The sequence below is a fragment of the Euprymna scolopes genome, chromosome 36, assembly GCF_053919585.1.
Source record: "Euprymna scolopes isolate OS-2025 chromosome 36, ASM5391958v1, whole genome shotgun sequence".
Lineage (NCBI taxonomy): Eukaryota > Metazoa > Mollusca > Cephalopoda > Sepiida > Sepiolidae > Euprymna > Euprymna scolopes.
This window is the reverse complement of record NC_136517.1, coordinates 66,348,705-66,374,527: the sequence shown is the minus strand read 5'-3', so window position 1 is coordinate 66,374,527 and position 25,823 is coordinate 66,348,705. Positions and strand designations below refer to the sequence as shown.

General features: G+C 37.4%; 1 protein-coding gene across 15 annotated transcripts in view; it reads left to right on the top strand.

Moving 5' to 3' along the window:
* LOC145260561 (protein Daple-like) overlaps positions 1-25,823 on the top strand; it is a 322,031-nt gene that overhangs the window by 201,073 nt on the left and 95,135 nt on the right. For all 15 annotated transcript variants that reach the window (XR_013864328.1, XR_013864325.1, XR_013864323.1 and 12 more), the window contains 2 exons: positions 3,459-3,604; positions 25,132-25,221. Coding sequence is in view for 7 of the 15 variants with exons in the window: in XM_080118815.1 (XP_079974941.1) it covers positions 3,459-3,604; positions 25,132-25,221 (236 nt within the window). In the remaining 8 variants the exon portion in view is untranslated. The remainder of the gene's footprint in view (positions 1-3,458; positions 3,605-25,131; positions 25,222-25,823) is intronic.

Here is a 25,823-nt window from a genome sequence, read left to right as displayed (position 1 = left end):
TCTGAGATGATATTAATTAATCAATAATGAAAGATAATTGAGAGGAAGAATATAGAACATCATTTTAATTTAAGAAATTTTTAATATAAAAACATTTTTAATACTTTTAAATCCTTTTATGTGTAAAGCAATGTATCCAGAGACCAATATATTCTGAGTAAAGCAATGTATTCTGAGAATATAAAATAATCATTCTACTTATTGAATTCTATTTGACAACTTTATTTGCCATTAAATAACCAATGGTTGATATACAGTAAACCAAAACCTTATTTATGATGAGTGTAAAGACTCTGTGTAATAGTCATTAATAATTGCCTAGCAACCTCTATTGCAAATAGTTTTTAGACATATCTCTAATTCACCATATACCAAATGATTGATAACATCAACATGACCTTACTTTCATTATTGTGTAAATCTCGGTGAATCTTATCATTCAACCACGGTAGTGGTTGAATATATGCTTAAGTCCGAAATTGAATGAATTGAGATACATTCAAACCCCCACCACTAATTCCGTTCGCAACCAAATTTCAAACAGGTTATATAGTTGGATAGAACACCTCATTAGCTACATTTTGAAAAAAAATATTTCGAAAATTGGTTCAGTAGAAAAAAAGTTACAACAAAATATGTGGGTTCACAAACAGGAGAGTAAGTACATAAGTGACTAACGCTTTTTTTTTTTATTTTGCATAACTTTTTTTTGTGTATAAATATTTTTTACTGCGATTTTGCCAATATGACATGTTAGCGTAACGGTTAGAGTACCGGGGGTTGGTGGAAAGATTTTAGGTTCAATCCCGTGTATCGTTGTTTTTTCATAATTAAAAAACCGAACTTTTTTTTAATAACTAATTTTTTTTTACTCTCCTTATGATTTTATAGCAAAAAATGGTGAATTTATCGATTAAAAATATTAGTGAATTCTATGATATACATATTCTTTGAATGAACTCAAATTTTTCGTTATCACATTTGATGAAAAATGTAGTCCCATTTTGGCAATGCGTCTGACCAATGATGCTTTTGAACCCGCGACCAGCACTGCGATGTCATCAGCATCAGCCTGGGCATAAATATTCCTATTTTTAAACTCCTTTAAAAGAGGATTCAGCATATAGTTCCATAGTAAAGGTGATAAAATCCCACTTTGGGGGTTTCATTTAACTACTTCCCTTTTAACAGTTGCCCTCAGTAGTTCTACTTGAACTGTTCTGTGCCTCACCATATACTCAATCCATCGGATAAGTACTGGTGGCACATTGAGTTCTCGTAGTGACTTGAACATACTATTTGAAGGGTATGTTGTCAAAAGCTCCAACGATATCTAAAAAGACACCGAGTGCCATCTTCTTTTTTGTTAGTTTACGCTCTATACAGATCACGAATTCATGAACCGCAGTATCGGTAGAGACCCTGGCTCGGAACTACTGTGATTGAATGATAAATATTGCATAAATGTGTGTTTGAGAGCTAATTTCTTTTGACAATCATTAATAAATATTATAAATTCATATATTAATACAATAGCAATGCCTGGAAAAATCATGGATTATATGGAAAAATGCGTGCATGAAAAGTAATATTCTTAAGATTTTATTAAACCTGGAAAAGTAAAGGACAAGAAATTCAACATGGAAAAGTAAAGAACAAGATATTCTAGTAAAGTAAAAAATAAGAATTTTTTAGACTTAAAATATTGCAGCTAAAAATAAAATTTGAATATTGATAAATATTTTATTTATTATTTGCATATGTTGTTGTTTATTGTTGAGTTAAAAAGAATTAAATGATCCTAATTATGATATAATAAAGTTATTAATTTTTATGTAAATTATAAAATTATTAATTCCATCTACTAACTAACAAACTAATGAATTAATTTTATTCAAACAATTTTCACTACATAAATATAAGCAAATAATAGGGGGGAAATAAGTTCAATCCAGCGACTGACACCCTTTCTAACTCAACAATAAACAACAACATATGCAAATAATAAATAAAATATTTATCAATATTCAAATTTTATTTTTAGCTGCAATATTTTAAGTCTAAAAAATTCTTATTTTTTACTTTACTAGAATATCTTGTTCTTTACTTTTCCATGTTGAATTTCTTGTCCTTTACTTTTCCAGGTTTAATAAAATCTTAAGAATATTATTTTTCATGCGCGCATTTTTCCATATAATAAAAATATGTTTAAAATGTTCTTATTTTCTAGTAATTTGCAGATTTCAGAAATGTAAAATATTAGCAAATAGATTTTTCTTCCTATTTTTCATCCGTGGAGATCAGTTTGAATGCAACTCTTTCAAATATGCAAGGAATGAGATGACTGTTTCAATGGTTGAATAAATATAAATAAATAGATCAACATCCATCCCCTCCTGCAGATATACTCGTCAGCAATGTGATGAGAATTTTAAAGTGACTTTAATGTGGTTAGATTAACTTCTGGCCTGTATTAACCCTGAGTGACTTCTTGATGTTCAGCTTGGAGAAAAGATTTTTTTCAGAAAAAGGAAAGTTGGTAATAAATATTTTCTTTCTGACATGATTATTACTTCCAGCACTGGCACATATATATTTTTCTTTTCCAAACACTTACATACATAAATAATTGATCATTTTTTTGTGCACGTTTTCTACTGGTAAACCCTTTTTTTATATTAGTAATAGATTTGCTCACCTTGGTTTTCTGTTGAATTTGGGGAAGTTTAATTGAGAGCTCTCTTTCTTGCCTTGACAGTACAAAATCGACTTCACAATCTAGTGGGTGGAAGATCTCTTCTGCCTTACTGCCCTTTTATACAAAAATATTACTAGCGTAACTCTATTTTATTTCCATGAAAGATTCTTAACTGAGCTTCAATTTCTAGTTCTTCCTTATATTCACAGCTAGAACTCTTATTACAATCACAATTTCGCATTTGTCTGCCTACTACCACTTTTTTTTTTTTTTTTTACACCTACAAACACCTGCGCAATGATGACACCCAGGTTAGTCATAAAATAAAACACACAAAAATATACAAACTCAACATTAAAATTCAAAGCATATACTTATTGCTTATACCTTGTCTCTCACAGATCCAAGCAAATGAACACTGCTGACTCAATTTCAACATTACTTGGATAAAATTAACCAATGGACAACTACATTTTCAAAAATGAAAATGCAGTGTGTGTGCACTTTTGCGAGAAAAGAAAATTACATAATGATTGTACTCCAAAATTCAAAGAGTAAGAATCATGTTGATACACCAACACAGATCTTTAATTTTTAACTGACATAAATGTTGCTTTCGCTAAATTATGTGATTCCTGGCATCAACATTGTAGCCTTAACCAAGAAATCTTCATATCTGTTTGTGAAGAGAGGGAAATTAACTTTTACATATTCACTTGTATTAATATTTGATTAAATTTTTTCTATTGTCTGTCTGCAGGCTATCGATCAGATGAATCAGAAAATGGAGGAGGAAAACAATCAGCTGCTTTACCAAATGAAAACCTTAATCAACCAAAACCAAGAACTTCTTACAGAAGCCCTAAACAGTAAGGATCAGCATGCGGAAACCACAAAAGCTTATCAGTAAGTTATCAGACTTTCTACAATTCCTCTGCAAAAACAATATTTTGCTTTGTACATTATGAGGTTTTTCTTAAAATGCTCTTAATTATACGTTTTCTCTATCAATTGAATATCTACATACTGTATTATGTGTATGCTGTATGGATTTGAAACAATGACGTTATGATGCTGAGGCAAAGCAAGTGGTCAGATCCTCAAAATACTTGAAAGAAATCAAAATCATTTTAGTAGGTGAAAGTGGAGCTTATCTGCCTGATTGAAATTCAATCAAATTTGAATGACAATGTACACATGAATTTCTTTGTGCTCTCCCAATATTTTCTGTAGATAATTGTTCAATGTGTAATCTGTGTATGTCATTGTTTTCATAAAGAAATGTTTCTCATTAACATAAATGCAGCACACATATTTTCACTAACAGGACCCGTTAACCAGCGTTGCCCGGTGGTAGCACCCCCCCCCCCACTCCGCATAAAAAATTAAAGTATGTTTGGTGTTGTTGTAGTCCAACCTCCTCATGGTAAGAATGGCAATTGGAATTGACACACCCAACCTGCCTATGTTAAGAACGGTTTTTGTAATAGACATCCCATTTTGTCAGTGTAGTTATGGTTGGCAAGAAATTAGCCTGTAATGTAAGGAATGTAATAAAAAAAACCCAAATTATTTCGCTTTGTATTTAGTTAAAAAAACAAATTCAATATGTTATTTAATTGGAATTCATTATTGAGATGAGTATTATTAATTTATTCTATTGCGGACTATTATCCCCATCTTTTTTTAGTTGTTTCACGGTGTTTCAGTCAATTATTACTCTGGTCTTCGTTCAGAAGAATAGTTGGCCGTCTAAGTGAGGATGCAGTTAGGAGATTCGGAGTTCCTATCCCGTCGCGGTTACCACCTGACGAAGGCCAGAGGAATAGTTGGCCGAAACGGGAAACAACAACCAAAAGGATGAGGATAATAGTCCACAATAAAATAAATTAATAAATAAAACTCATCTCAATAATGAATTCCAATTAAATAATAGATATACCATTCAGTACAGACCCGACCATGGAAGATCAGATAATAAAATAAATGTGGATTTATAAGATCAAAAAATCCAACCTTGATCGCCCTTCGGGGCCCGTAGCACAGTGGATAGAGAGGTTGAATCTCTACGGTTTCAAGTGAGCATTATGTGAAGATAGCGGTTTCAATCCTACCCAAAGCTGGCCAGAGGCTTACTAGGCCAAAAACGTGGTGAGAGAAAAACTACGATGTTAAATTCGGCATTCCTATCCTATCGCGGTTACCACCTGACAAAGGCCAGAGGAATTCACAAGTAAACAATTGAATAATATAAGTTAAGAGTTTAAACAAAAAAAATAATTTTTTCTTTTAAAAATAAAACTTTGTCACAAATAAACAGAAATCAGAACTTTTCATTGTTATTTCAGATTTTTAACGCCCATTTCCAAATACAAGTATCAAATAAATAAATCAGTGCCTTTTCGTGTTTGTATCATCAAGAACCATTGTTTCAATTTGTGTGCTCACCTTTTGGGCATTGTAATTCGTTACCGGATTTTAGCTAAGCAATATCTAATGTAACTTGAAACAATTTAACATGAACATTTAACTATAAATTGTGACAATAGAAAACACAAATATAAAATTGTAGAATGCCAAACTTGTCTTCAATGTTTCCTTACAAAAAACAGTGAAGAAAAAAAACATAACACTGGGGAAAAACTTATAATTTAAGGTATAAAAATGTCAAGATGTTATTTTGAATTGTTATAATCCATTTCAAAGATGCAGGAAAAAGAGGAGGGGACGAAATCATGAATATAAAAAATTATATCCTGAAAGTTATATAATAAAATAAAACCAGTAGAGATAAGAATCTGTTTATTATTTATTTATGGAAAAGTATAATATCCGTGATTCGAGAATTTTTTTTTTTGTTTGTTTATTTGTGAGGCTTTCTGTTTTTTGTTTATATGTGCAAATGTTTTCTAATTGTTGCTTGTTATGGATAAAAATGAAATAATTTAAATTTTAAATGAAAAAAGTCAATTTGGTATACCTTTTTGATATTTTTTTAACATAAGTCCAACTCGTCGTTGTGAAATGTTGACTTTTATGTTTTGGGTATGCATACAATGAATAAACCACCGAATCTCCCCATGGTAAGAATGGCTTTCAGAATAGACACCCCCAACCTCCTCATGTTAAGAACAGCTTTCTGAATAGACACCTCCCAGCTTGTCAGCACACCCTAAGACCAATAAAAGTTGACATGTCAAATGTGAATGATGAGTTTGACGTAATGTAAACATGTACCGAATTTAAAACGGGAAGAAACTTCGTTTGACATATTTATATTCCAAAGGACAGTTTGAATAATTTTTTCAGTTGCGTTTGTGCTGTATTTCTGCAATTTTGAATAATTTCACAATTATGAATGCGCGTGTACTTTAAAAAAGTATGGTAAGACACCAGGAAAGTGGACATGCGCATGTTTTGCATAACAATACTCCCTTGCGATAGAAGTGTGCAGACGCAAAGAGTTTTGACTGTTTTATTTACTCTTTTTTTATTTTTTTTTTTACTTAAATAATTTTTCTTTAACTGAAATAAATTTAGTTCATTTTCTTTCATTTTTTTTTTTTTTTGTGCGTTTTGTGATATTTTTTTATTGAATTGTTTGTTTTCTTTCATTTTTTTTCGTGCACATTCTTTTGTTTTTTTTTACACACAATTCACCAGTTTTAATTTATTTAATCACAAACTAAACCATATGGTTTAAATATTATTACAATAAATGAAAGTTTTTAGAACAAATTGTAAGAAAAAACTCCATATTTGTAAAAATAAACTTTAACAAAATAAACAGTTTTTCTTTCATTTTTTAGGGCGCGTTGAATTTTTTTAAGAAAAAATATTTTTTTTAGATACTCATTGAACCAAAAAATTTATTTCAATAAAAATGAAATACACACACGCATGAAAAAATGAAAATGAAGTAAATTTATTTAAGATAAAATTTATTGGTTTGGACAATGCAAAAATAAATGAAATTAACATTAAAATAAACGCGTGTAAAATTATCCTGGAAGAAAATGCAAAATTTATTTTATACAAAATAAAATAAAGTCGCGCATGAAAAATGTGTCAAATAAAAAACAAAAAACAAAGAAGGCATGTTTAAATAAAACAGACAAAGCAAATGAAGTAAATGTATTTAAACAAAAAAATATGTAAGTCATTTAAAAAAAAAAAAAGAGTAAATAAAACATACAAAACTGTTTTCGCACTTTCCTGGCATCTTACCAAAAGTACTACTTAGTCAGTTGCGCTTTTTTATTTTATTTACTACCATCTTCAAAACAGTAAATATAACAAAATGTTGAATAAATTGTAAGAAAATACTCGATATTTATAAAAATGAACATTAACAAAATAGTCAAAGAACAAAGTTTGTTTTCTTTCATTTTTTCGTGCGCGTTGAGTTTTTCATGCACCATTCACTCTTACCGCTCTGAAAGATGTCTTAAGTTACAAGAAAATTGAATTCGTTTCGCAACTATGGCAGTCGTGTAACTTCTAAAGCTTGAATTCGTTTCACAACTACGGCAGTTGATTAACACACACGTCGAACTTCTAATCACACTGATGCAGCTGATACACACCGTCATCGATCTTCTGAACATACTCCTTTTATTGTCCAAGCGTTCGTCATCAGCCAATTGACGGCCAGAAAAACAGTCACGTGAGGGCTGACATCATCGCTCAATAATCTTACAAAAACCACAGCCGCCATTTTTAATTTCTGCCCTCCCTGTGATCCTCCCAGCAGGTAAGACAACAAGCGCAGACACGTGGTCGCTTTCTTCCTTCATTCTGTTCGACTTTACACCCCCCCCTGGTCTCAAGATCACACGTGCGGCATTGCGGCCATGGTCGTTTGTTACGAGCACTCCTACGGAGGGGGATTAGATGGACTTTTTCATCTTCATCAGGACTACTTGGGTCAGTGTCTACAGTCCTACTATCCAGCTGCGCTCCATCTTCATCCGAGCTCTCAGAACATTAACGCCATTAACGTTGCCAGCAGTCTTTCCATTGAGCTGAGCTCCATCGTCATATGGGCTCTCAGAAGAGGGACTGGAACTATCGCCATCTGTGCTGAGGTTCTCAGCCATGTCATCACGGCAATGGGGCATAGGTTGGATCCACATTTCATCATTTGATGATTCATCACTTTCGCTGTTTGCCATTTTGTTTGTATCAAGAGCGGGCTGGACATCCCTCACATGCTGTGGAGTACCATCAACCAGCACAGCCTGCTCACTAATTATGCCGGTGATCCGTCCTCTTCTGAAACTGGTTGTACATCGGTTATTGGGAGGCCTTACCCAGACGGTGTCCCCTAACTTTACTGTCCTTGCGTCCTCTTCTGATTAGGCAGGCAGACGTCAATGCCCTAAACATGCACTCGATAGCAATTTATCGCATTAGCAGGTGCACTTTCAGCAGTCGCATCATTCTTTGGTGTTGTATTGTACCTATATACTGCCTCTGCAATCGTACATTGCTTCCTTGCTGCTATCCTCTTCACACTTCGGTGGCACCGCTATACCGTTGCCACTCGGTACATACGCACACCTGTGTCTTAGCCGAACCCCCCACTCATCTACGAAACGCCTGAATTCTCCGTTGCAAAAGGCTGTGTCGTTATCAGTGAGAATCTCTTCAGGTGGCCCCCGCTTGTATAATATGGACTCTAATTGACGGATGACACTAGCCGAGTCCTGTCTTGTTAATAGTTGCCAGATCGCAAACCTCGTTGGTCCGCAATCGATCAGTGGGAGCAGGGTCGATTGATTGGCATATTTGGCATTCCTTGACCACTACTTCTACTTTGCTCTTGGACACTGACGGGTTGGTTAAGTGTACGAAATAATATGTCCGTCTCACTCCGGGGTGTCCACTGTCATGGTGTACCTTATTGGTTTTATCCGTCTCCTCAACAGAGGCAGCACATAAAGACCCTGGTTCGGCTTCTTTCTTCATTGCGTCGAACCATCTCTGGGGCACACGGGTAAATCTATCAGCAAGATTGCAGGTTGAAGTGACAAGCGCCGCATTCACCTATAGGTCGTACTCTTCCACCAACTTCCTTATTTTCTCCAACCTTCGTCTGGTTAGCATTTCGGTAGCCGCCTGGTGCACACTCTCGTTTTGCCTGTTAGTGTGTCAACTATCCAGTGGTATACGCACAGTGAATCTGTGCGTATGCATAATTCTTTGACTTTCCACTAGAGTGCCAAGTTTATTCCTTTTATTACCGCATCCAACTCTGTCAGGTTGATGTGAGCAGCATCATCCATTGGCGTCCTCAATCACAGACCCGTTCATCTCCAATAGTGCCCCAATCGTGAGGGAGCTCGCATCCACCCACACATTTAGCCTGTCTCACTGGACGCACCAATCTCCTTTAGCGGGGTCCTCCTGCTTGACTCTTGTGATGGTCTCCTTCACCATGCGCAGCAACAGATTGTCCGCCATTTCGTCATCCCAGCCTTTGGTAACTGCACTTGTCCTCTTCATGATGGCTGTTGCGGCCCGAGTCCATCCACATACTGGTAAGTGTCCCACCAGTTTTCCACACAGGGAAAATATAGCCCACCTCGTGAGGACATGGGGCACTTCAGGAACTGCAGTTCCACGTCCCCACTTCAAGGTCCCTCGCTCCTGTTGAACGCTCAACCCCAAGACACGAGTGCCATCCTCCAAGCATTCTGGATCCTTACACATCAGTCCAAGTTCGGCTAGCTTAGCCCTCACACGTGTTGACGGCACAATGTCTTCATTCACGTATATGTCGTCAAGGTATGCTGATGTCCCCTCTTTTACGGTCTTATCCTGTGACAATACAGCATTGATGATCGTCTTCATTATTTGGGGCCCAACGTTCAGCTCAAAGCCCAGTCTTGTGAGGCAATGCCTCCTACCGGCAAACACTACCATCTGAAACGGCCACATTGTCTCGCTAACCCGGACCTGCAGATATGCTCTTCTCAGATCCAACAGGGACACATTAGAACCCAGCTGGTGGCACTCGTAGTTTGCTAGCACATACGTCAGCATCAGCTGTGAACGCATCAACATATGAGTTCAGTTCTCGGTAGTCCATTACCGGCCTGACTTTGGCTTTGTTGTGCTGAGCAACCGCAATTAAATGGATCAGACCCTTAGGAAGTCCAAGTTTCTTGTAGGGGTAGAGAATCAGCCAGCCATCCTCGATCCATTTGCGAAGTTCTTCTTCGTATGCGGGCCTCATGTGGTCGGGCACATGGTATTCAGTTATTCCATTCTGCAGTTTGGCTTGGCTGGTTCCCGGTTTTCCGACCACTTCCATGAGGCAGTCCAAGCCCTCTTTTCAAATTCGACGCTGAAGTCTGGTTGGTCGATCCTTAGCGCAGCACTCCCTGGGGCTTTCTCCTGAAAATGTACCGTCCCCGTCGCCGTTATATAGACACCACCAAGGGCTCTGATGGAATCATATCCTAGGAGCAGGTCAAAACTCAGGGGTTTTTCGAGCATTACCAGCGCCTCTAGGTTAGCGGAGCTTCCATTTTTTGTCCGAATGTTTACATTGCCCACCCCGCAACATGTGCACGTCTCTCCACTGATGGTAGTCACTCTGACATTCTTCTTTCTCCAAGTGTGGCAGAGATCTGCACATACGATAGTGCGGGAGTACCCGGAATCGAGGAGTGCTGAGCACAGTGTTTCGTCGATATATATCGGGATGACCAGCAGCGTCTCATTTAATTTCTGCGTGGGGAAGAGGTCGATGCTGACACCTTGTCCCCGGTTATGTTTTTCAGACACTCTTGAGCTGTATGGCCAGTTTCCTTACACCGGTAGCAGCGAACAGCCGTTGGTTGTTGCCGACAGTTCCTTGCGATGTGACCCTGTCCATTGCATCTGTAGCATATGATTCCACCACGTGGACCGGGTCCCTGATACGGTTTTTTATCATTCGGTGTGGACTGAGTAGCAGCAGCAATTACTGGTTCCCTCATCTCAGAGTAATTCTTCATTAGTCCTGGCCCGATCTACTAGGTCATTAAGGGGCAACGAATCTGCACTTGAGCTAGCTCGTAGTAGTTGCCTTGCTCCTGTCGGGAGTCCTGCTAGGAATTTGCATGCTAAGGCCCGCTCAGGCAGTCCACCAAACAACACTGTCAACTTCGTCAGCTCTGCCAAGTACATGTCGACCATTTCGCCTGGACATAAGGTCCTTGCCTCAAGTTGCTCCCAAGCAGTGGTGGGGTCAATTGCAAACGCCTTGAACAGCGCCGCCTTGATTTTTTCGTAGTCCTGTTTGCCCTCATGGTTGAGCTGTTGATACACCGCAAAGGTGCCGCCGGACAAACGCAGAGGAACAACACGTTCAAAGTTTTTTACGCCAGACAAAAGGCAATGTAATTCCACCTTTTCCACCCAGTCAAGTACCAGGGTCGATCCATCAAACTCTGGTATTAATTTGAGGTCAATTTTTTCCCCCATTTCGCCGAAATAGCTTGAATTTGTTTCGCAGCTATGGCAGTCAAGTAACACACACGTGTAACTTCTAAAGCTTGAATTCGTTTCACAACTACGGCAGTTGATTAACACACACGTCGAACTTCTAATCACACTGATGCAGTTGATACACACTGTCATCGATCTTCTGAACATACTCCTTTTATTGTCCAAGCATTCGTCATCAGCCAATTGGCAGCCAGAAAAACAGTCACGTGAGGGGTGACGTCATCACTCAATAATCTTACAAAAACCACAGCCGCCATTTTTAATTTCTGCCCTCCCTGTGATCCTCCCAGCAGGTAAGACAACAAGCGCAGACACGTGGTCGCTTTCTTCCTTCATTCTGTTCGACTTTACAAAAATATTTTTTGTTTAAAATATTCAATGAACCAAAAAATATATTGCAATATAAATAAAATAAAATACACACGCGTACAAAAAACTGAAAGGAAATGAACTAAATTTATTCAAGTTAAAGAAAATGTATTGGTTTGGATAATCTGGAAATAAATGAAATTAACATTAAACAAAAAAAAAACATGCATACACACATATGTATGTACAAACACAAGCGTGCAGAAGTTTATGCAGCCTATTAGTTTAATGACACACACACACATCAACCTTTTTTTTAGTGTAAATACATGTGTACTGCATTGTCAGTGTGTTTAATAGGTTTGTCTTTCGTATGCATGTAATTGGAAACGGCCATATTGTAGTGCAAGTAACCGTTTGGTTTTGAGGCTGTTTAGAATGTAGGAATGCTTATATTTCAGCCAATCGAAAGCCAGTGTATACGTACAGGAAGACATTATTTCTGTAGATGAAAAGTGGTAAGAGTATGCAATGTGTATTAAGTCAGTAGCCAGTTAATGTTGGCATAAGCACAGGAAAGTAAGAAATAGAATGAATTCATGTGATGAAGGATGAGGTCGTAAGAGGATTTTGGGATTGGGGGTGAAATTACGACTACTTTCTCTATTGTCTGTATTTTTGAGATGAGGTGTTTTCATTGATTGAGATTTTTCTTTGCTAAACCTATGTTGTTCTTCAAGGTTTTCTCTCTATCAGAGGTGTCCAAATTACATTCAGCTCTATGCTTGGTTTGCTCAGTAGGTTGTTATGTCCGAGCATGTGAGCTGTTTCTTAGTTTTCTCACTTTCCAGTGGGTCTCTCTGTTTATTATTTTTACTTCATCCCATAGGGGGCGATGGGTCCCCCTCTCCATCCAGACATGGTTGGCTATACCTGATTTTTCCGTCTCCCCGTTAGTTACCGCTTTTCGGTGTTCTTCCACCCTTACTTTAAGGAGGCGGCATGTTTCACCCTTGTAAACCTTTCTGCAACTGCATGGGATGGAGTATATGCAGTTCTTGGTCATGCCGAGGCTCAGCATGCCACCCACTGAGCAGGTACCTTGTGGATATAATAAACCCATTAGCAGGCAAGTCAGCAACACATGTAAAGAATTCTGCCCACTTCCCGGAACTGATCAAGGGAGCACCCATCAGTACAAACCAAATGGTAAGCCTAGATGTGGTTAGCCTGTTCACTAAAGTCCCAACTAGTGAGGTACTAGCAGTAATTCAAGACAAACTAGCTGCAGACCTCTCCATAGAAGAGCGCACATGTGTACCATTGCCAAACTTAATGGAAATGCTGACATTCTGCACAGAAACAACCTACTTCAGAATGGGTGCTGACCTATATCGACAAGAGGAGGGGCTAGCTATTGGCTCGCCATTATCACCAGTGATGGCGAACATATACATGGAATACTTCAAAGACATTGCCTTAGGTTCAGCTCCCTTAAAGCCAACCATGTGGCTAAGATACGTTGATGACACCTTCATACTCTGGCCCCATCAGGAAGACATCCAGGCTCTCCTAGACCATGTGAACTCAATAAGACCATCGACACAGTTCACAATGGAGAAAGAAAAAGATAACCAACTGGCCTTCCTTGATATACTCATATCACACACAGAGCATGGGTTTAAGACATCCGTATATCGCAAGTCTACCTTCACCGGACAATACCTTAACTTCAACTCCCATCACCTATACAGTATCAAACATGGAATTGCACGCTGCTTATGTTACGTTGCGCAAGGACCCCAGGTTGGGAACGGTCGTAGTTAGTAAGTTCTCCGCTGCAACAAAACCTAGCAGCCGACTTTTATTGATCGTCTAGTTTGTTTAGGACTTTGGTCGTCATGGTAACGGCCAAGGCAGCAGAGTTATTTCCCCCTTGACCGTGCATTTTTTTCTCTTACTTGCCATCAGCTGTCAACCGCTTGTCATAACAACATTACCGGCTGAAAGAAAATTAACATGCACACAAAAATCAGATGTAACTCAGCACTCCAATTAAGACGTAAGACACGCTGGCTTGTTGTATAAAAATATATTTTGTTTTAGAAATATTTTTCTCGTTCTGTACATAGAGATTTTTAACAGTTCACAATTTAACGGTGCGGCTTACTTCTCTGTTTCAGTGATGGAGAGGGGAGGAAGACGTTATGCTCTCGACAACGCACGTCTCCGCTCCTTTCTTTCCTTTCTCTCTTTCTGCTGGACTCCAAAAATCACCTCTTTATATTGGCATGAGTTTTTGCTCGGTAATTTTCCATGCCACTGGTCGATCAACTCTGTTATCGATAATGGATCACGCATTTCCTGGTCACGTTTCTCAGTTTTCGTTGACAAATGCATTGCTGCATCTGACCCAGAGACACCGTAACCCATTTCTCTTCAGCTGACCGACTATTGAATTTGTTTATACACATGCGTCGCCAACCTCGTGCCAGCTTCATATGACATTCCGATCTTACATTGTAGTGCAAGGAATGTCACGTTTCAGCCAAAAATGCGTCTCCCCACAACCTTCACTTTTGTAAACAAAAACATCGTCGTCCGATTTCTCTGTTTACGACGTAATTATTTTTGCCGCTTCGACTGGTGGACAATCGATATTCAATGGCCACCTTTCAAATCTTTTATTATTTTTTTTAAAGAAGTTTTTTTTTTCAGTTATGTATCGGATGGTCCCAGCCATCCATTACATAACAGCCCTCCATTAACCATTTATTTATTTTTTTATTTTTCAATCTAGTTTCATCTGTCGGTCCATCGATATTTCCAATACAATGTTCTAAATGTCACAATTTTTCGATGGATTCCATACGGACAAAAAAAAATAAATAAATAAAAAAATAAAACCAAAAAATAATTAAAAAAAAAAAAAAATAGCAACACAAGAAAGCACAAGTTCTTCCTTCGGTAAAAGTGCATCGTCCGCACTTAACAGCGAAATATACGCTGCAACTTTACTCGTTTTACCGAAGTGGTCGATTTGTCCAATATTTTCCACTATCTCGGCCCTTTAATTAATTATGACTAATTAATTAAATGTGAGACTAACATTTTAATTACTTTTTTAGAATGTGGGCAGCATATAGTACAAAATTCCGACCAGAACGCCAGGATCCTAAATGTTGGTGGCAACTTCAAACTCCCATAATAAGGATTTTGCCTAAAATCGACAGAGTAACTTCCTTACCCAGTCTAAACATCCTGTTCCGCGCTCCCGACCCGCTGCTTGATTATAATCTGAGTTCCCAACCCTCGTGCTAGCCCTAGCTACAGTTGGCTGGTTCCTATTATCATAATCAACACCACATGACCTGGGCACTAAGTTTAATATTTCATCCTCCGATATTTCATTAATTTCCTTAGCCCTTTCAGCCGTCATGCTGCGTGTTATTATTTTCCGTTCCATCAACGGGACCCTGTTTTCCTGACTTGGGGATTTCCGTTGATGGCGATAGCTCTGTTGGGGATAATTTTCTTCCTCCCCACTAGAGGATTCCCTATCGGTACTACTATCCTCTACCGGTGCTGACAGGGTAGTTTTTCTACAGCTCTCTTGCTCGTTGGGGATATCCCATTCCTCCAGTTCTGCTTTTCGAATGTGTTCCCCATGGGCTTTCGTTACTGCCCCTGTCAGTTGACTTCTAATCCTATACGAGACTGGCCCCGTCTTCTCTATGACTACATAATATGGACCATCTTACGTCTAGCTTTCCCTTTTTCCTATTATTTTTATAATAAACTAAATCGCCAACTTGAAAATCGACTGCTTTCGTTTTCTCGTTGGCCCTATCTATCATTTTCTTCCTAGCTCTCTTTACATTGTTTCTGACTAATGTAAAGGTCCGATGCATGTCCTGCAGAGCGATCTCATGATCCTCTTCCCCGTAGTAAATTCTACGAGGCCTCGGTATGTTGTCTAACGGCAAAACAACGTCTCTATTATAGAGCAAGTAATAGGGGGAGTACTTCGTTGTTTCGCTGACATGAAACCTTACAGCAGCCAGCATCTGGTTCAAGTACATGTCCCACGAACGGTCATTGTCCCCTATTTTCTTTGCTAGTACGTCATGCATCGTCCTATGGAATCTTTCTATTTTCCCGTTACTTTGCGGGTGGTAAAATGAGGTGGTCACGTGATCAACATTATCTCTTCTAACGCCCTTTTCATGATTCCATTGACGTTCTCCGTTCCGTTATCCGTAAGTAACTGCAATGGTGCACCAAATCTGGGAAATATTTCCTCAATTAAGAGATGCACCACTGCTTCTGCCTTTTTATTAGGCACAGCAAAAGCCTCAGGCCAACCACTATACATGTCGATGAACATGACTATGTATTGATTGCCTGACCAAGTCCTCGGATAGGGTCCGGAAATATCCAATGCAATCTTAGCAAAAGGAAAAGAAGGCATGTCGGTCTCCTGCATTTGAGGTTGTTGCTTCCTCAAATTTCTTGTCTGGCATGGGACGCATTTCCTTATGTGTTCGTTCACCTTCTTGAACAAACCAGGCCAGAAATACTTCTGTTTAATGGCGTGGAACATTTTCTCCACGCCCATGTGACCATTCTCATCATGGTATTGATTCAATACCTTCATCCTTAAATGTGACGGGATATATAATCTAACTACTGGATCGTCGTCGGGTTGCGATAAATAATATACAATATCATCCATTATGATGTACTTTTTTTCTTCCGTCTTGGACGTTTTACCGCTCCTCATCCGTTTCTTTAATTCGACGATCTGACTATCGGCGTCTTGTTCTTTACACATATCCAAACCTGATAGTGTAGGACGCTCGGTTTCTACTGGTGAGTCTTCGTCATCCTTATGCGATACAAACTCTCTTGGTTCAAAACGATTCGAGTTTATCGCACTCACCGTGTAATTCCTATCGTCTATTTCTACTAGAGGATCGTCTTCATCCCGACTCGCATTTACCGCACGGGATAAGAGATCAGCACAGACGTTATCCTTTCCTTTCAGGTACTGTATGGTTCAATCATAGCCAGCCATACTCAAAGCCCACGTCTGTATTTTTTTATTCTGTATTGGAGATTTCAGCAACTACTCCAATGGTCTGTAATCTGTGTAGATGGTGAACGTAGCACTGTGCAAGTAGTGATTCAATTTATTTAAGGCATAGTGAATCGCATATGCTTCCTTCTCTATTGTTGACCATCTAGTCTGGGTATCTGACAACTTATGAGATAGAAAATAAATGGGTTTCTCTATCTCCCGACCCTCCTCTGGGTTGTAGACCATTTGAGACAAGGATGCTCCGATCGCATAATCGGAGGCATCTGTGTATAGTCTGTATCCTTTGCTAGTGTCCAGGTATGCCAGCGTCACCAACTCTGCAAGCTTCGATTTCAATCGATTAAAAGCAGACTGACATGCATCGTCCCAACAGAAACGTGCATGCTTCCTAGTTAACCGAATTAACGGTTCCGCGATTACAGAAAAATCCTTGATAAACTGCCTGTAATAGGATGTCATGCCTATAAAGGATCGAACCTGCTTCACAGTGATCGGGGTTGAAATTGCTTGAATCGCTTTAACTTTGTCCCCATCTGGCTGGATACCTTCCTCACTCACTCGGAATCCCAGATATTGCACTTCCTTGCTAAAAAACTCACACTTCGCCGCCTTTAACCTTAAGTTATGCTTACGTAAGCTACCTAGCACCTTTTCTATATGCCTAACATGTTCCTTCTTTGTTTTGGAGAATATTAAAATATCATCCAAATAAGGCACGGCAAATTCTTCCTGTCCCTGTAATACTACAGACTTAGCTTCTGGAACACTCCTGGAGCGTTAGCAAATCCGAATGGCATTACATTAAATTGGAACAGTCCTCTATGACAGGTGAACGCGGTTTTCTCTTTATCCTTTTCGTTCAACTTTACCTGCCAATACCCTGATTTCAAATCCAACTTTGAGAAGTATTTTGCTGACCTCAAACGAAGCTAGTATATCATCAATTACTGGTAGCGCTCGGGCATACTTCTTTGTTATCTTGTTCAGGGCCCTAAAATCTACACAGAACCTCTTCGTTCTGTCCTTCTTTTTTACTAGTACTATCGGGGAAACTCCACGGACTGTTTGACCTCTCTATAACCCCTGCCTGTAGCATTTCCTCTAGTGCTATATTAACTTCTTCCCGCTGCTTGAGAGGTGTTCTATAAGGGTTTTTCTTTATGGGATCGTTTTTTCCTGTATCGATTCTCGTCTCTGCTGTGTCAGTCCGGCCTAAATATTTATCCTCTGTGACGAATAAATCCGTATTTCGTCGCAGGACTTTATCTACATCTTTCCTAAATTCCTCCGGCACCTTTATGCCGTCGAGGTTACTCTTGTTTCCCGACTTCCTTTGTTTATTTGACTTTGATATCGCCATTACTACTTCTGTTCTACTACATATACCTATCTTGTAACCTTTCCTTAATTTTACTGTCTGATTTGTATTATTCATGATTAGCAAGGGAAAGCTTTTCCTACCTTTTATTGTGACTACTGTGTTCGCTACTGATACACCACTTAAATCACTTAGGAAGCCCTTATCTATCTGTACTACTTCGTAGTCTAAACCCTGACCATTTTTCATTCCGGTACGAGCTGTGCACGCATGTAAATGCTGCGGTTTCAGGGTGACATCATGTCTTAATCTAACTATACTAGAAATATGAGCCTCTTCTTGCAGCACTATGTACTCGCCGCCTAATCGAATTGCTCCTAAATCAAAGTACATTCTAACACCATTTTGCTTGAGCCAGTCTCGGCCCAATATGACGTTCCTATTTAGGTTTCCCGTCACTACGAAATCATGTCGAATGTACTAGCTTCCTACTTTAATCTGCAAACGCGCCACTCTTTGCACTAAGAGAGGTGACCCGTTTGCAGTCCTTAAATTAATCTCTATTTTCTTTATCTCGGGCTTCTGTCTGAGACCTTCTAACACTGTACTTTTTATTACTGAAATTTCTGCGCCAGTATCTACTAATGCTCTAAACTTATTTTTCTCTATTTTAATAGGGATGCAATTAGCGGCGCCCATATGTCCTATCTTCGTCTGTTCACCCCTCTTCCTCTCGCTGGACGTCTTACGAGTGGGGGCAGCTCATTTCCCGACTTAGGAAAACTGCAGTTCCTGACTATATGGCCTTTTCTGCCGCAATTGAAACACTCCGTTTCTCTTGCCTTGAAACCGGGTCCCCTATTAAATCCTCTATAATTCCCATGCCCCCTCTCTGGTTCTGGGAATCTCTTTTTCCCTATCGCTTCTACGTTCCTCTGGCGTCTACTATAGTTAATTTCCATAGGTTCTTCTTCTCGGACATTACCTCTTATACGGGTTTGCCACTGTTCCTCGATTAGGGCCTTTTCATAGGCTACTTTGAGGTCCGATGGTTCCTCCCTCATGACAGCGATTTTGACTTCTCTGTCATATAGCCCCTTGATGAAGAAACCTATCACTTGGCTTTTTACTATTACATTGTTCGTATCTAGGCTACCATACGAACCTTCAGCCAAGCGCACTATAACCTCTGCATGTAGTCCTGCAGAGTTTCGCTACTACCCTGTCTAATATTTGCCAACTCCCTCATAAATTTGGTAGGATTTGCCTGGACTCCAAAATAATTATCTAAAGCTCGTTTCAAGTCTACCCATGCCAAACTCGCATTGTTGGTTAGCAGACTTGAAACAAACTGTCCCACTGGGCCAGCCCTAGTTAATAATGCTAACTGACATTTCTCCTCCTCCGTTTGTCTAATTATTCTTGTATACTTATCTATATCGCTAAGCCACCTACTATATTCGTGCGATTGTCGAGAGTCTAAAGTTTTTATTTTTGCTAATAACGCCTCCCCCCTCAGAGAGTTCGAGATGCCCTTCCCTACGTTGTGTGCTTCAGCCCCTAGGATCTGAGCGAAATCTGTAAAGATATGCTGTTCCATCTTCAAAAATTATCTACTCGATACCCTAAAATTATGAGAAAGAACTAAAGAAAAAAATTATTATTTTTTTTTTTTTTTTTTCAACACAACATTTAGAGCCGAGGTTACGAAAAATATTGAAAAAAAATCACTGACCTTGCCTTTTCCTTGCATGCTTTTTTCCTCTTCGTTTTGGTCGAATTAGTTCTTGTTGTTTGTGTGGTAACCATTGCTTTTGTGTAAGAGTTCTTTTGTGTAAGAGTTCTTTTGTGTAAGAGTTCTTTTGTGTAAGTGTTTTTTTGTTTTTTTTATATTTTTTTTTTAAAGGTCTTACTTATCACTCTTCAGGAGTGAACTGGTCGTACGGTACCAATTAGGTTTTGTTACGTTGCGCAAGGACCCCAGGTTGGGAACGGTCGTAGTTAGTAAGTTCCCCGCTGCAACAAAACCTAGCAGCCGACTTTTATTGATCGTCTAGTTTGTTTAGGACTTTGGTCGTCATGGTAACGGCCAAGACAGTAGAGTTATTTCCCCCTTGACCGTGCATTTTTTTCTCTTACTTGCCGTCAGCTGTCAACTGCTTGTCATAACAACATTACCGGCTGAAAGAAAATTAACATGCACACAAAAATCAGACGTAACTCAGCACTCCAATTAAGATGTAAGACACGCTGGCTTTTTGTATAAAAATATATTTTGTTTTAGAAATATTTTTCTCGTTCTGTACATAGAGATTTTTAACAGTTCACAAATTAACAATGCAGCTTACTTCTGTTTCAGTGATGGAGAGGGGGGAGAAAGACGTTATGCTCTCGACAACGCACGTCTCCGCTCCTTTCTTTCCTTTCTCTCTTTCTCTCTCTCTCTCTCTCCTTCTGCTGGACTCCAAAAATCACCTCTTTATATTGGCATGAGTTTTTGCTCGGTAATTTTCCATGCCACTGGTCGATCAACTCTGTTATCGATAATGGATCACGCATTTCCTGGTCACGTTTCTCAGTTTTCGTTGACAAATGCATTGCTGCATCTGACACCGTAACCCATTTCTCTTCAGCTGACCGACTATTGAATTTGTTTATACACATGCGTCGCCAACCTCGTGCCAGCTTCATATGACATTCCGATCTTACATTGTAGTGCAAGGAATGTCACGTTTCAGCCAAAAATGCGTCTCCCCACAACCTTCACTTTTGTAAACAAAAGCATCGTCGTCCGATTTGTCTGTTTACGGCATAATTATTTTTGCCGCTTCGACTGGTGGACAATCGATATTCAATGGCCACCTTTCAAATCTTTTATTATTTTTTTTAAAGAAGTTTTTTTTTTCAGTTATGTATTGGATGGTCCCAGCCATCCATTACATAACACTTACAAAATCGAGCAGACAATAAGTAGCGACACCACTACATACCACCAAGAAATGGTCAGGTTGAAGAATACCCTCCGTCGTAACAACTACCCTGATAGCATACTATCCACCAGACGTGTTAATAGTATAAGAGAGGAGAATGAAACCCAAAAACCTCCAACGGTCTGCCTACCATACATACGAGGCATCTCCGAAAAGATTCAGAGAATATGTGCCCCCTATAAGATCAGGACGGTATTCAAGAGCGAGTCAACACTCAGACGACACCTGGTACGAGTGAAGCCCCGCATGGAGAACATTACCAAAAACTGCACATACTCCATCCCATGCAGTTGCAGAAAGGTTTACAAGAGTGAAACATGCCGCCTCTTTAAAGTAAGGGTGGAAGAACACTGAAAAGCAGTAACTAAAGGGGACATGGAAAAATCAGGTATAGCCAACCATGTCTGGATGGAGAGGGGGGGACCATCGCCCCCTATGGGATGAAGTAAAAATAATAAACAGAGACCCACTGGAAAGTGAGAAAACTTAAAGAAACAGCTCACATGCTCGGACGTAACAACCTACTGAGAAAACCAAGCATAGAGCTGAATGCAATTTGGACACCTCTGATAGAGAAAACCTTGAATAACAGCATTGGTTTAACATTAACAAAAACCAACTAAGAATTGTCCTAGTGACATATGGCCGAGTGGTCCTAGACGTTGTATCAAAGTTTAGTTACCCAAAGGTGCTGAGTTCAATCCTGAACGAAGACAGTGAAAAGTAACATTCAAAACAGAATCAGCAACTATGTCCCAGAGCTGGAGTCCGAACACGGTACCCCCGTAATAATAATGAAGGGTTGGGTTCGAGATTCCTAACAAACGGTTCCCCAGTTCGATACAAAACACCTGATGAAGGCCAGAGGGAAAAACGGCTGAAACGTTGTGACGATAAAAACCAAGATGAGGAAGTCAGTCCGACAATCTCAATCAATACTTTCTCTATGATGATGATGATGATGATGATGTCGCTCCTAGGAATAAATGTAATGTTTTAATATTACAAATTATTCTGTCTAAAATGTAATTATATAGCTAAATAAGGTAATGCCTAATAGGGTAAAAATAATAAATTTGTATGTGCCATCTGTTTTTGTAAACCTACGATATTTTTGTTCAGAGATGAAAAACTACACTTCTTTTATTATCTATAGGGATAAGGATCAATTATAATTTGCCTTTGCACCTCTACTATTCTACTGAATTATTTTGTTATGCATATTTTAATTTGATTTTCATTCATGGTTTCGTTTAACGTCAACATTCATTTCATTCAGTTCTTCAAATCTGTTGTTGAAGTGATCTTTTTCACTGTTTTTGCTTTAGAGTTATCCTTGTATAACTTGTATTTTCTAGTAACTATATACTTTGGAAATTCTGTGATATTTGTTGAATATGTTTTGTAAAAGAAAAATTTTTTGTTGATTTTGGTTCATTATTACTTTCAGTCTTTTTTAAGCTATTAAGCTATTGTATTTACTTTTTGTTTCTTGTCTGGTGTTTTTGGAAATTTGGTCATTGCCTGTCTCTTATAATTGATTTCTGCACTACAAGAGCATCAGATTATATTCTCATAAAATATTTCACTATTTTATTTGAAAATGATACATTTTGTTTTGCTTTCATCTGAACTGTCTCTCTTGTACACATCACATGGTTTCTATAGTACTCTTCTCTTTATTGCATTCATCTTCAGTATAGAATGAATCTTTTTCTCACACATTCCACACAAGTTGCTTTCTGCAGGTATTTGAAAAACTATAAGGGAGTGAGTACATAATCAACTTTTTCAATTATAAACCCGATTTTTATTTCTTATGGGATTATCAACATGTTATGTGTTTGTCGATATCATCTCACCCTTACTCTTGTAGTTCTTTTGTGTTCATTAACATCTTGTAATATCTATATTTAACATCCTGTTAGCAACATTTCTTCTGTTGCCAAACTTACATCTTTACAAGTTTTAACTTCTCATGTTGATAAAGTTTACATTTTAATTGTGCAACTTAATTTTTTTCTCCTTCACCTTTAATAGAGATTTCTGTTTGCAAGTTTTTTTCAACTGAATTTGTATTTGACCTGGTAATTATCCTTTCAATGAGAAAACTTGTATTTTCTAGTAACTATATACTTTGGAAATTCTTTATTAATTTCTTTGTTGGAATCTGACGATATTAATGTTCCTTTCAGAGTTTATTTTTTTATAAGCCATGTATATACTTTTTTCTGTCACTGTGCAATGCAATGACAGAAATTAAATTAAAATTTGATAAAAATCGTTAATTTCCTATTTGTATATCTTGCAATTTAAATGTACATAGCGAACAAGATCACCTGTTTCATATTAGAAATATTTTTTAAAAGCTAAAGAAAATTCTATTCATCTTACAATTTTCATTGCCTTATTTTTCAAACTTTATTTTTCACTGCCTTATTTTTCAAACTTTATTTTTCACTGCCTTATTTTTCAAACTTTATTTTTCACTGCCTTATTTTTCACTGCCTTATTTTTCAAACTTTATTTTTCAAACTTTATTTTTCAAACCTTATTTTTCAAACCTTATTTTTCAAACCTTATTTTTCAAACCTTATTTTTCAAACCTTATTTTTCACTGCCTTATTTTTCACTGCCTTATTTTTCACTGCCTTATTTTTCACTGCCTTATTTTTCAAACTTTATACACTAACCTCAGTTACAATTACAAAATATGATTTGAAGATTAAAGAAAAATAAATGTACTTGTTTTGTTTTTTTTACACTTAAATTTAAAGCTACCCATTAATTTTAGCCACAATTGTTTTTAGATTTTGTTAATGTTACAACCCATATCAATACTCTGGACAAGTACTCTAAATAATGTTACGGAAGCAGCTAGAAATGTTACATACTAATATGGATGGTATGCACTAATTATTTCTGCTGCGAGTTCTGTAATGTTTAACAGTGGAATGCACTCAATGAGATAATCGACAAAAGAAATACAGACACAAAGAATTTGCATCGTTTGGGTTCTTTGAATTATTGTTCTCCTCTCGAGTGTTATTTTCACAACATTCCGACTTCAGGTTGTCGAACTTGTGAATTTTTCTGTTGAACTCCAGAATCTATAGAGAATTTAAAATTGAACCCTTTAGTTAATACATGGGGGTAGCTTTCTTTTCATCAGCCATAACTTGATAGAAATCATAACTAATTTGCAATTGTATTTTTGAGTGTTACTTCCGTTCACGATTGAACTTTCAACCTCCAGAAGAGTGTAACTTACAAGTGAATTTTACTATGTACTGTATCCACTGCACCATGACTCCTTGCAGTGATCGATGGTACAGTGGAACATTAAATCTGGAATATGTGTGACTTTGATTGGCCATGTTGAAAGAATGGATGAGACTGCTGCAGCGGGCCAAAAATATGGAGGTACCCATCGGCCATACAAGGTAGACACAAAAGCAAAAAAAAATAAGACACTGATGATGATGTTTAAAGACGATAGGTTTTATTTACCTAGAATCGAAATGGTAAATTATTGGCAATGGAGATTGTGTATTCAGGAGTGAGACAAGATTGTGCTTTCTGGAGTGAGACAAGGTCAGTCACTGGAAACTGTTGAACAATGGAACAAGTAGTTGGCTGTCAGTTGGCTCTGGAATGGGTAACTGCCAGTATCTAACGTTATTACAATCAAGTGTTTTAGCCATTAATTGACTGCATCTATATTAATTTTGGGTAGTTTAATAAATATTTGTGATTTTTGTTTATTTCTTAGTTTATTTTAAATAAGTCTACCTGATCCTTGTTGATGTTAAATTTTCTTTGAAATTTTAAATATCTTTGTCTAAAGTCTAAGAAAAACAATCACGGGTGGTGCTCAGGTTTCAGTCAAGGTTTTCACAGCTTCAAATTTAATAAAACAATGTCAATGATTATAATTTACTTTTCACTTTTGGTTTCCATAATTTTATCAGAATGTTAATTTGTCTTATAGATTATAACAAAATTTTAAATCTTAAGAAAAATAAAATATTAGTCTTCCCTTTCAAAAGGGAAGATAATCCACTGAACAGGCATATCTGTATTTAAATTACCATATTTATTTCTGTTTGTTTCTTAAATGTATATTGCTAGAGTTATATCATTCTGTAAGGGAGCATTATTTTCTCCTTATAAAGAAAAAGCTTTTCATTCTTAAAAACTTTCTTCTATCTTTTAGGGAGAAATATGCTGATTTGAGAAGACAGAAAGAACGACTTGAAGAAAAAATAATGGAGCATTATAAGATGCGTTTAGAATCACCGAAAAAGTAAGTTATTTACTTTTATTTTTGGTTCTTTTCAAACTGCTTAATATTAACTTTAGAAGAATTGTAAAAAAAAAAAAAAAAAATCCTCTCAGCAAAGTTCAAAACAATTTATTGCAAAAAACGACACATATTCAATTTTTTTGTTTGACAAGCAAAAACTTATAAAATAAATTTACAATAAAGGAAGCTGAAATAAAAAGAAATTATAAAAAAAATTTTCATTCCAAAATTGTAATTTTATATTTTCATGAATTTATTTTTTTTTATAATTAAAAAAAAAATGTTTTTCTTGATTTCGTCATTACCAGAATGCATCACTCAGAATGTTCTCTTGAAATATCCCCAACAAGTGTGTAAACAAATAGAACCATTTGAAATTATCCTTAAATTATGTAAAGACACTCATGGCAAAGTTTTTGTCAATTGAACATTAAATGTCTTTTACAATAAGTTGTTTTAAAATAGTTTCAATATTTTTTTTAGGATTTCCCAAAACAATATTAACATCAAATTGTTATTTTGTGGTTGATTTACATGAGTTAACTTCTTAGAAAAGAAAAAGAAAAATCTTAATGACAAATAATTGTAATCAAATTTTATTT